This window comes from Maylandia zebra, linkage group LG20 (assembly GCF_041146795.1).
Source record: "Maylandia zebra isolate NMK-2024a linkage group LG20, Mzebra_GT3a, whole genome shotgun sequence".
Lineage (NCBI taxonomy): Eukaryota > Metazoa > Chordata > Actinopteri > Cichliformes > Cichlidae > Maylandia > Maylandia zebra.
The window spans coordinates 4,313,797-4,326,680 of record NC_135186.1 but is presented as its reverse complement, the minus strand read 5'-3'; the positions used below and the strand labels follow the sequence as shown (position 1 = coordinate 4,326,680).

Below are 12,884 nucleotides of genomic sequence, written 5' to 3'. Positions count from 1 at the left end.
AATAGGATTGAACGTTTTCTGATTATAAAGCACAGTCGGATATGAGGTCTGTCTATAAACACAGCTGGAAAACTCTGACAGCTGGAAGTCTTTTCTGTTTCTCCTTCATCCCCGAGCGTGTAACTACTGCTGACAATAATCAAGACCTTGGTTGAAACAGCGGTGTCATAAGATTTCCTCTTTTTATGTTGCCGGAAGACAGCTTAGTTTTATCTTTCTGTGGCAAGCCGATATTTGATGCACATTTCTTGACTTGTAAGTGTATAAAATTAGACCTGAATTGATCTGGACGCACAATAATTGATGCCTGCAAGAGGAGGAAGGTGCACTTTGGAGTCAGCGCCCTCCCGTGGTGAAACTGTGAAACTGCTCGAAGGGCAAGAAAAAAACAGCAGACTGTTTTTAATACAGAAACTCGAAAATTGAAAGTAAAATTTTCCCACACACAGACTGAACTCAACACCCACAGAATATATTTCTTCCAGCTATATTTGTCCACTTTGCTCACGGTGGGAAGGGGGTAGAAATAAACAATGAAAAACTGCATTGAGACATAATTAGTTGCCCAATTTCATATTATTTTGTACAGTCAAATTTAACTGCAGGCATCCCTGTCTACTGGCTTTGCACACATAGACAGTCTTTTATTTGGCTTAAAGTCAGGGCTCTAACAAGCCACTTAGGACATTTAGCTTCACATCCCTAAGCCACTTTGTCCTTTTTGCTGGCGTATTTAGAAACGTCCTGCTCCCATTCAGCTTTCTAATGAGAGCCCAAGAAGCTTTCCTGAAACATTTACTTGTTCTTGTTAGTATCAGCTCTTCTTTCATTATTTTTGTAATGTTGAAAAAACAGCCCACAGCAGACCGTTCACGATGATGTTTTATAGCCAAACAAAGCTGTTGGAGGTGCCACCTTACAAGCCAAGTTTGTTATAGTTGTCCAGTTTAGGGGAAGTTATTGGTCACACCATGTGTCTTACTAATGCTGTGAAGAGTACTCAGAGAGAAAGCCTTTGCTGTCTTTTTGTATCATTTGCTAATCTGTCTGTTATGCACTGATCTGGCCTCCATCGATGCTTTTAAGCAGAGAAAACTGGATCAGGGTGTTTTTAATGTCACAGCGAGGCTCAGTATCCCAGCATGCGCCCTGCGTGTGCTGCTAATGCATCACATGACATAAACACAGACACACACTAGATATTTACAATAAATTTGATCTCAAAAATACAAAACAAATGTAAACAAAATCTATATAGGCAAGGCAAAACTATAGACTATCTACATATTCAGACAATAAATGTAAACACATGAGCTCTGAGCCATAAAAACTGCATAGGATCAGCTGTGTGTGTGTGTGTGTGTGTGTGTGTGTGTGTGTGTGTGTGTGTGTGTGTGTGTGTGTGTGTGTGTGGGATAGTTAGGAGATGACATTCCTTATTTATACATGCAAGTTTGCAAAAAAATCTCTCTATGTAAAATATCATAGAGCACACTTAAAAGATAAATTAATACAATTTCTATAGAGATCAAGCTTGCTGCATGATTGCTCATCAGTGAGGATTACTATACCATCTTGTGCATCATGACACGGTTCCCAGTGTCATGAGTGGGAGTTCACTTATTTTTCTTGCAGGCTTGTGAGAAAGCTTGTGGACTCAACCTCATGAGCTCATCAGTGGGTGGAACCTCCTGTAATGGATCCTGCTGAGGATTTCACACTCAGGAGAGTAAAGACGATTCATTACAAATGAAATGCTAGTGTGTTCCTATCAGAAGAGCGATCGGATTTTTCCAAGGTTTTAAGAGCACATGGCCAATTTCACAGAGGTCTCTGATCCTGTTAGTTGCCTGCTTATTTAGCAAGTTTGATTGTGTTTGGAGCTCTGCAATCCAAAGCTGCAGATTTACCAAGAAGAATCAGAACTTCAGAATCTATGCCATAAAATAATAATAAAATGATCTGCAATTGTTATGTTGGCAAAGTTTCAGTCAGGCAAATTAAAGAGAGGCAAAGCTGCATTATATTTCACCCTTTCTGGACTGTGATGTAACATAGCACACTCCTACTCTCAGGTTGATCTGAGGCTCTGCGAGTAATCTCGTCAACAGATCAGAGATGAAGGTACTGAGCACAAAGCAGGGCTACACCTCCTACAGCTTAATGGGATTGGCCCCCATCGATAGATGTGCCACTGCAATTAGCCTGCTTGGAAGCAGTCATCCATTTGAATCTCAAACACAGAACTGCAAGCAGTAAGGAGAACAATAATAGTATAATTTTGCAGGACAAAACTGGATGCTGACATGGTGCAGACATGAGTAGCAGTATGTGCTGTTTTTTGATGCACTGATTGAGGATACAGAGTGCATAATTAGCAAAACAACAACATAGAGTCTCTTGTTTCTTAGATGGGATTTAATGCTTAAATTTGACTCTTGTTAGAAAATACTTACTCAAAACAAGACACGAGCATTTTATAAGTATAGGAGGAATTGTGTGTGATGCGTTTGTTTTCAGGATTCTACAAAGAAATCTGCCTGTTCTGCAGGATCATCACTCACAGGTCACACTTTTCCAAATACTCTCTGTCAATCCTTTGGTTGCCTGCTGAGCCTATTTGACCCTGACATCACTGAACTGGACCTTGCGCTGATGGTAGAACATATTCAAGTTCCATTAAACCCGCCCAACTTAGAAGAAACTCAAAAAAGCTGCAAATATACATTTAAAAAATACTGGCAGCACTGGCAACTTTTACAGCTCAAAGGTAAAATTACGCAGACCTTACAAATCTATTCATGCACATCAAGTTGTCCTTTATATTTATACATATACATGTATGTATTGTTTTAATGAAAAAGCTTTATGCAGTGATGCAGATGTTGGTGCAGTCTAGCAGGAGCTGGGTGTTGAACAGACTCCTTACTACCTGCTAACGTAATACTAATTTGAACACAGCAAACAAATGCACCTGTAATCGCTCCATCTGGCAGCTTTGTGGTGTTTTACTATCACACACTAGACAAGAATGAGGACATCGTTTATTCTAATTATTGTAAATTGACTACCAGATATTTCTGTGTCATTGTGATTAAGCACTTACATAACACTTTAGCATCACCACACCTGGTGAACCAGCAGGGTGTTGGAAAAACTGATCCTGGGTCAGCCACAATCTAATGGCAGTGACGCAATAATATTTTGTAATTTAATATGACTTGGTGCTTGTAATATGAAGTTTTAGTCTCTGTGCGTGTGAAGTTCACACAGGGTTTCGTTTTAATCATTAAATATTAATTTGTTTATTTAATACGAATACAAATACTCTCCAAATTATGACTTAACATGCTTTTTAATTCTTCTGGTTTTGCCGATGGAGGTGTGACAAAAAAGGGTTTTTTACCTGCTCTGCAGCCATTTTTCATAAATTTATTATCATTTTATTTACTTATTTATTAACTGAGCATTAAGTTTTTTCTTACAACTTTTTAAAACAAAATAGAGGGCTTGTAATCACTGAGAATACCTTTCTTTTATATGAATATATTATTTACAGCATATATCTATAAAGATCACTTGATTAATTCTTCTTCATGCCAATATCTTGCGAGTGAAGTTGTCGAGTTCGTCTGAAAAGTTGTGCAGTGCCCGTCAAAGTAGTGCATAATTGACTGATGTAACAGTAGATATAAACATTACTTTATTGTACTTAATTATTTAGAACTGCTCTTATTCCATGCATATGATAATGCTGCAGGCATAAGGATTTATCATGTTACAGGCTTGTAGGATGTGTTTTGTGCAGCATGTTGCAGGCTGTAGTGCCCATAACAGTAAAAGACACACATCATAGGACTTATATGCAATGGATATGATTTATTTTAGAAAATCATATTTCAGATTAGGAAACTGATTATTTTAAAAGTACAAACAAATCGATCGTCAGTAAACTTTCACTTATTACCTGTACTTGTTTTCAATTAAATGTTACACATTTGAAGTGAAACGTGACCATTTCTTATTACCCATCATCTCAACATAACACACACACACACACACACACACACACACACACACACACACACACACACACACACACACACACACACACACACATGTTAGTGACTTCAAAGAGCCTCAGTACACTGAGTAGGTGAATACGGGAAGATTATACCTTTTTTCCTCTCAAAATAAATCCAGTGCCTTTAAACTGATGATGATTATATGATTACATCAACTAAAACATCCACATTAAACTCAGTGTGATCAGCATTTGCATGTAACATATGACTATATTAGAAAGTTATTTATAAATGAGACCTTATGCTACAACGTATTGTGACCAGTCACATATACCACATGTTGAAAAAGACCCATAATACACTTTTAAAAATGTTTTTTTTTCCTGTCTTATTAGAAAACAGAGAAAACATCCACAGTACCAGCACCTCTCTTCTGCTTAGACATTAAATTGATGTAGAGTTGTCACTGAGGTTATGACATATCCCATGATATTGATCCTCAAAGTGGGTTTAAAAAGAAAAAATGATGCTAAAAAAGACTTTGGAGTGTGACACTCATAAACGCTACCAGAAGACAGAAAATATTCATAGTATGAAGGAAAAAAATTTCATATGTTCGTTAAATATACTGAAGTTATTCTTTTTTTAAATATCAGAGACTGATTGATCTTTGATGGATTTTATTGAACTAGTGTGACTGTCCCAGCTCACACTCAGGAAGAGGCAGGGCCTAATTATCGTCACAAGAACGCCATCTGAAAACAAATGATCCAAAGCAAGAAGGTGAAATGAAGCTTTCATGTTTTCTTGGGGCGATAAATTTTAGAAAACCAGTCAACTTTTTAAACACCCTGTTGGTGTCTGAGTCTACACTCAGTCTTCTAATTGAACTAGTAACCTCAAATATGGTGTCCCGGTTTAAGTCCTCTAACATGGAGGGTGAGGACGTAACACGTGCTGAATACTTGGCTCATTGACTTCAAACCATCAGCCCTGCAGGAATCATCAATCAATTCCTCCAATCCTCCAGAAACTGCACCTACAGTATCATCGCAGCTCTTCTTCAGGGTATCCCACAGGAACATTTCTCATATTGTTTAAAGCGTGTCAGATCCCCTTTACACACACACAGATTTACATGTAACAAGGAACGTACGTGTTTTCTCTGAGACCCCACTGAAGAGCATAGTGCAGTGACAGTTGCTGCATTTAGCAGGTACCACACCACCTGGGATTTAAACGTCTTAACTATAAGACGTTTATAAGACTTTAATGCTCCCCCTCCCTGCTTCTTCCGTGTGACCCAGAGTAAAGAGTCCAACAGGCAGGAAGGACTGCAAGGAGGAAAAGAAATACACATTTAACTACACATTTGTTTTTAAAAAAAAAGCATCGCAGTAAAAGCGTTGTCTACTCAGAGTATTTAAACATAGTTACCACATCAGTAAGTAGATATTACAGATACAACAGAATCTTGTATCTAAGATGAAATATATTACGCACGGCTATAATAACGCCATTGTTGTGGAATCAAGGTAATTTATTTATATAGTGAATTTTACCAATATGCACACAGTTGTTGCGTAGTATGTGAATGTGTTTATTTTCTCATTTTCTTTACATCATTCACCACTGCTCTCATTATACTAAATGGATTGACTGGCCAATCAGGAAGAGATACCTCATAAGTCAGGCTTTAAGGCAAGTAATTAAAGGGTGGATCTCTGCTTGCCAGAGCAGGTGAATTCAGTTGATCCTTGAGAGAGCCATATCTAATCAAGCAGGGCCCGGAAGCTTCAGACTCCTCCTTCCCAATCCCCTTCCGCTAGAAAATCGCCTTTCACAACGATTAGTTGTCGTACCCAGATTTTCTTGCATCTGTTCTCAGACAACCATCAAAATTTCCTTCCTTGAGGATCTTGAGTTTGAGGAGGAAGAAAGTATGGGTGCAGGAGCCAGCGCCGAGGACAAAAAGTCCAAGGAGTTGGAAAAACAACTCCAAGAAGATGCTGATAAGGAGTCTAAAACGGTCAAGCTATTACTGCTTGGTAAGTGACCTCCTGAATAGAGTTATGCTGTGCATCCTAGACTGCAGGAGAGGAGAAGTGCTCAGACCAACAGGGTTTACCTGTTCTCATGGAGGATTCAGTAAAAAGTAATTTTTAACTTTCCATCTTTGGCTGCAAAGGTTTTGGTTTGCAGAGCAGATCCAAAGTGTTAAACAGATGCACAGAAAAATATGTTTCTTTTAGTTTCAGACTGACTGGTGTGTGAAAGATAATGAATGTAACGTTACAAAAACACCTTAAAATGGAGAAATTTATTTACCTGCAGTCATCAGGTAAAGATAAATGTCTTGATGAAGTGTTGCATAGGAGCCATTTGATGGTGATACTATATATATATATATATATATATATATATAAACTCTTAGTTTGTTAAAAGATGTTAGAGCTGTTTCATTGGCATGAGGTCAGGGGAGGCGAGAGATTAGAGAGATAGGAAAGCAGATTGAACTTTTATACCCACAGGTCTGTGATGAAGGCCATTTTGGAAATTGCAAGTTCCATAACTGAAAAGTAGAGCAAAAGCAAAAGCTTAGACTAATGTTTGCCTATCTTTACCACCTGCTTATGCTTATTATATCATGTTTAAAATACATCAGTCACAAAAAATGGAAGAATTTCACGTTTATCGAAAAGATCTTCAAAAAGAAAACAGGAAATCTGTAAATACATATGAATGGAATTTAAAATAACATATTGCATTTAGAAATCTACTGGTGAAAAGAACTAATAATCATCTGACTTTTACTTAAAAATGACTCTTCACTTCTGATGGAAGGACATTGGTGCTTAAAAGATCACAGCCTTTGGTCTAAATGAATCACAGCCTGGCAGTGATATGTCAATCCTATTAACTAACCAGTTTAGTGCAGATCCACTTGGTGAGATCTTTGTTGACTTGCAGCTCGCACAAAATGTATAAAATGTGTTCTGTTCTGAGAAATCAGCAAAAATAACTCACAAACGTTTATACTTCTACAGGGGGAACCTAAGCTGTTCATTTGTACAAATTAGTCTTGAAAGTGGTTTGTGTTTTTCTGACAGCAATTTTTTTAAATTGCTATATCATTTGCGATTGAAAAGCTAGTCAGCGATTTAATATAGACTTGCAAGTGATTTACAGAGATGTTGCTTCTTCTGCTGCACATGGATCAGATTGTAAGGGCAGGTAAGAAGAGAGCCATCACGTGGTCTCAGGGGGATATTGTGAAAACAGGAAAAAAAAAGACCATAGAGGATCCCAAACTCTGTTTTATTACAGCTCCACAGGCTTGCAGCTGATTTCAGTAGCGAGCAACTTGTCTGCTAAATGGTGAAAGTAACAGCTGAAGCATTTTAGATGTCTTAATGAACTTTTTTCAGTCCGTAAGTAATAAAACTGGCTGACAACAAATTTTGTGATGATTCTGCCATCAAGGGAGTAAACAAAAAAATACACAAGCAAAAACGTAACATAAAAAACAAAAACAAAAAAACCTCAGTAACAACAAAATATAGGCCTTGAGTGTAAATTTTTCCAAACAGTTTTGCATATTAGAAATGGCTGTGATTTCACTGTTGATATTCTATATTTTCGTGGATTTGTATTTTCTTTAAAAAAAACAACTTCCCTCCTTTAGAGCCGCATGTGTAAAGGTTTTAAATGCTCAGCACTAAGTCTGTCCATGGCTTAAGTGATGTGGCTCAAGTGGGAGCAAGACGGTCAGCTTTGGGTGTCCTGTGACGCATAAACTCCTTCTGGCCTAACTTAGCTTACAGTGTTGGAGGGAGCCTGATCTGCAGGGAGGCTTTTCTGCAGTCAATTTTACATAAATGCACGCCACTCATTATGTATGCATGCATGTACTTACTGCAACTTGCTGTCATTTTAGCTGGTTTCAGTGTTTTTATGTCAGACGTCCAACATTTGGTGATGTCTGCCGACAAAAGCTCAGTGCTAATCATTAGTGGGTGAGATTTAAAATAATAATAATAATAATAATAATAATAATAATAATAATAATAATAATAATAATAATAAATAAGGGAGTTTTTTTTATAGTTTAGCAGGGGGGAAAACTCCTATGAGAGCTGTGGCGTTGCTGCTTCTGTTATCTAAGCTTTGGCTAGTTCGGTGTCCTGTGTTAAAACAAAAAAGCTTTGCAAGAAACTGAGAGTCAGAACACATCAGAGATGTATCAATGCACATTAAAATCCATCTCCTCCACTTTGCATTTCTCATCCTACTTCTATTGTATTTTCTTCACTTATATATCAGTGCACCTGGCATTCTTATGCAATATATTTACATTTAGTGTTTTTATCTGCCCACTGTCTTGTGTTTGCAAAGTAAAATATCTTCATAGTATGAAATTTAGGATCTTAACCTTTGTTCTCTTTTCCACAGGTGCTGGTGAGTCGGGGAAGAGCACCATCGTTAAACAAATGAAGTAAGCGTTAAAATAAGTGCTGATGGTAGCTTTGAGTCATTCACTGTCACAGGTAGACAATGGGAATTTGGAGTTTTTCGGGAGTTTTTATTAATCCCATCAGTCATGAATTCGACCATTTGGCTAAAGCTCTTCAATCTCTGTCTGTTTCATTTGCAGTGAAGCCCTTTACGAAAGCTTAACAAGGCAAACATCCGCTTACTAATTCGTCAGCACTTCTTTTGTGCACTTGGTTAAACTTTGGCAGTGAAACCAAAGGGAGATCACTAAGACACCACAAGGTGGCACCCTCTCCCTCTCGGCTGTTTTCTTTCTGCCCATCAGCTCAGTTAAAGTAGTTATTGTTGAGAAAGTTTTTTCCTGAGTTAAAACACTTCTGCCCCCACTCTTCTACTCGCTCGCAGGATTTTGCATCAAGGTGGTTACACAAAAGAGGAACAACTGGAGTTCAGAGCGATCATCTTTGGCAACATCCTGCAATCTGCTCTGGCTATCATCAGAGGCATGGAGATGCTTGGCATTGATTTTGGCGCATCATCTGGACAGGTCTCAAGTTACACTTAAGAGATAAAAACCAGACATGATAAACTTGTTGAGTTCATTCTCCCTGACATTAAATGTTGCACTATAAATATTCCAAGCACTTTGTCCATGCTGATGGAGTTTTATTCTGTGTGCACAAAACCACAGGTGGATTCACAGAAGCTGCAAAACTTGTCAGACTCTATAGAGGAAGGCACAATGCCTCCTGAGCTGGCTGATGTTATCATGAAGTTGTGGAAAGACTCTGGAGTGCAGGCCGCCTTTGACAGAGCTGCTGAGTACCAGCTCAATGACTCTGCTGGCTAGTGAGTCGATGTCATATGTGTAAATCTAAAGAGTCAGCTCATGCAGACTTTATAAATACAGATGATTTCATATACCAAGACTGACTGCTGTACTGTTTGTTCTGGAATCATCAGCTACCTCAATGAAATGGACAGAATCTGCAAGGCAGACTACATGCCCACTGAGCAGGATGTGCTGCGATCTCGAGTCAAAACAACTGGTATCATTGAAGAGCAGTTCTCCTGCAAAGAGCTGCACTTCAGGTGAGTCACTGGGAAACTGGCTAAAGCTTACATGTCTGCGGTTCACAGGTACTTAGTGAGTGTGTTCTGACTTTCTGTGGTGAACAGGATGTTTGATGTGGGTGGCCAGAGGTCAGAGAGAAAGAAGTGGATCCATTGTTTCGAAGGTGTGACTTGCATCATCTTTTGCGGAGCTCTCAGTGCGTACGACATGGTGCTCGTAGAGGACGATGAAGTGGTGAGTCAAGGAGTCTTAGTCCTAAGTCCTAAGTGACCACAAAGAAACTTGTCAGTGAGTAACTCTGCGTTCACTCTAACTTTTATAGAACCGTATGCACGAGTCCCTCCATCTGTTCAACAGTATCTGCAACCACAGATTCTTTGCACTGACCTCCATCGTGCTTTTCCTCAACAAGAAGGATCTCTTTGAAGAGAAGATCAAGAAAGTCCACTTGAGCATCTGCTTCCCAGACTACGACGGTAAGATCGCGTGCTTTGGATTTCAGTTATACCTGTGGCATGTGGTAGGCTTGAAGAAGGAGAATTTAGCAGTAGGCCACATCTGTCAGGCAAACAGTGAGATGGAAACCAGACTGGTACATGGCACCAGAACACAAATAGCAATAAAGAAGGAAAATTAACTTATAACGTAAGCCGCGATGCAAATACGTCACCTGTCACGTCATATAACACAAGTAATTATTCTGAACCTTCTCCCCTGATCAATTGCTTTCTTTTAGGCCCCAACACATACGACGATGCCAGCAACTACATCAAGTCGCAGTTCCTGGAGCTGAACATGAAGAAGGGCGTGAAAGAAATCTACTCTCACTTGACTTGTGCCACAGACACAAAAAACGTGGAAATTGTGTTCAACGCTGTGACAGACATCATCATCAAAGAAAACCTTAAGGATTGCGGTCTCTTCTAAGCAGCTGCAGAGTGGAAAGAAGGTACGTAGCGAGCACGCCACATTGCTCCCAGAGCCTGTGTCAGTGAAGACTAATAGAGTCAAGATCAGATCCCAGCTTTATCAACTTAACCTCATCATGTCTGGCCATCCTACATTGCCAAGCAACGGCATGAGAAATAATCAGTTTGGACCAATTGAGGCTGTTGAGGATGAGGAAGATAATCAGAAGCAAAAAGCAGTTCCTCAGTGGCTTGATATGATCAGTTTCACATTCCAGAAAAGACTGACAGTAAAATATTTCATGTATGATTTATGAGAATTAGTTCATGTTTATCACTTTCTCCACTTTGCAGAAATTCCTCTCCTACCTTAACCCCTCATATATTGGCATTAACTAAGGAGCGCTAAAGATGGAGCACAAGGGATCCTCAGATTGTTGTGTTTACACCATCGCTTCCATGCCAAGACACGACCCTTGACTGATCCTAGCACCTCATCATCTCCAACAGTTACACACCCCTGTGTTGCAACACAGTGCATGTCCAGCTGGGTTGAAGCAAGTATCAAGCACCCATATCAACATCGTGGACACACAGCTTTCTACAAGACTCTTTCATTTTTCTAAACTACGCTATTTTTCTCACACCAAAAGCTGAAAGTTTGATGGTAAGAACAGGAAATAGTTGCTGATTCCATCCTTTGACTTCTGTGTCATGAGTTTTATTTACTATTAAAGCCAAGCTCTGTAAAATAAACTAAATAAAATAAAACAATAACTCTGGGATTTATAAATATTTTGAATAGCAACATCTCAATTTTATTTTATTTTATTTTGAGTACAGTAGTCTCTGTGGTCTTGATAATTAAACTGTGTAAGTTGCTGAGCAAATATCCCATTCCCAGTGCAAAATAATGTACATGTAACTACATAGTGTTGATGTATTCATTTCGCTTAACATTTTAATGTGATGAATAATTTTCAGGACATCAAACATGGTAGAGAAACTTTGTACATAAGAGTAGATAATGCATTATATTTTGAAAGATAATCTATGACAGAGGGAAACACTAGAGGGACGATGCTTCATTATAAAAAGGGATTGAAAAATCTACAGAGTTTGTCCTTTCTTATGAAATGTAGAGGCATGAAATAAAGACGCATTAACTTCACCTTTGTGTCCGTGTCTTCGTTGCAGAACCACACTGTCACTACAGTATATTGAATTAGCGAAACAGGCATGCTGACACTGACAGACCAGCTCGGGCTGTTACTTGTAGGGACAATGCTGCTGTTATATAATTTCCCTAATCCAGTCAAAGGGGAAATGGCAGCGTAGGGAAGTTCATTAACAATAACCCTATTGAGAGAGCAAAACAAATTAAAGCGGTAATTAATCTGCTGGGTGAGATTCGCTCTAAGATTGTGCAGGGACGGATACACGAGGCATGACAGCAAGCAAGGGCAAAACACAGTGTAAACAATATCTGGAGCTTAAAAGAGGAGCTATGGTTTGACTTGAGTGAGCGGGATTGCTTCCTTTTTGTCTCTCATGATATATTAGCATTTCCAAATCAATGGAGAGTATGATTCTGTTCAAACAGCCGGAGAATGCCAACAGATTGTTACAGATAAATATCACATTATTATCCTCCCTATGAAATTAAAAGGTTTTGTCAAAAGTTCTTTTTTTTTAACAGAGCAAGGGATTTTCAACATAGCATTTCTAAACATGAAAGCATGAATTAGGTCTATTTTCACACAATAACACAATTATTTTAGAAAAAAAAATACCAGGTTCAATATTATTAGCCTGTAAAATCAAGTTAAAACTGAAGATTATTGTCCAGTTTATACACAGTATAAAAACTTCAGCAAGAGTTTTTGCTGTCACTTGGAAAACATCATGGAAAAACAAAAGAAATCAGCTTAGACTTGAGAAAAAGAATTGTTGATGTTCACAAAGCAGGAGATGGACATGCAAAGTTATTGCAGAGTTTCCAAGTGTCAAGAATCATGAAGAAATTCAGAGAGTGGCACCCAAAACAGAACAAGCCTGGCAGAGGTAGGAAGCAAAAGATTTCAAAGACTCTGGAAAGAAAACTAGTGAGGAATGTGTCTAAAGACCCCAGAACAACCGTCAACACACTCATGAATGATTTAGTCAAGTTGGGAATTGTAGTCTCAACTAAGACAATCACTAGAGCTCTCCACAGGAATGCACTGCATGTGAGGCTTGTAAGGCTGCAGACCAAAAACAATTCTACTTCTGCAGAAGAGACACTTTCAAGTAAGACTGTAGCATGCTAAGAACAACCTAGAGAAAGATTATAATTTAGACTCTGGTAGTTTTTGGTTTGTGTGAAATAATTTCGTTTCTGTG

At 38.6% G+C, this 12,884-nt stretch overlaps 1 protein-coding gene across 1 annotated transcript; it reads left to right on the top strand.

The window, feature by feature from the left end:
• Positions 1–5,779: 5,779 nt before the first annotated feature.
• Positions 5,780–11,673, top strand: gnat2 (guanine nucleotide binding protein (G protein), alpha transducing activity polypeptide 2). Its single transcript, XM_004554247.5, has 9 exons — positions 5,780–6,073; positions 8,478–8,520; positions 8,925–9,066; positions 9,211–9,368; positions 9,483–9,611; positions 9,699–9,828; positions 9,917–10,070; positions 10,331–10,543; positions 10,857–11,673. The coding sequence occupies exons 1-8, from the start codon at positions 5,968–5,970 to the stop codon at positions 10,519–10,521; spliced, it is 1,053 nt and encodes a 350-aa protein (XP_004554304.3). The 5' UTR covers positions 5,780–5,967; the 3' UTR covers positions 10,522–10,543; positions 10,857–11,673.
• Positions 11,674–12,884: the final 1,211 nt, after the last annotated feature.

Coding starts and splice junctions, on each gene's coding strand:
- gnat2 (XM_004554247.5), top strand. CDS start 5,968: ATGGGTGCAGGAGCCAGCGCCGAGGACAAAAAGTCCAAGGAGTTGGAA. Junction 8,521..8,924: donor ACCATCGTTAAACAAATGAA/GTAAGCGTTAAA, acceptor ACTCGCTCGCAG/GATTTTGCATCAAGGTGGTT. Junction 9,369..9,482: donor CTCAATGACTCTGCTGGCTA/GTGAGTCGATGT, acceptor TGGAATCATCAG/CTACCTCAATGAAATGGACA.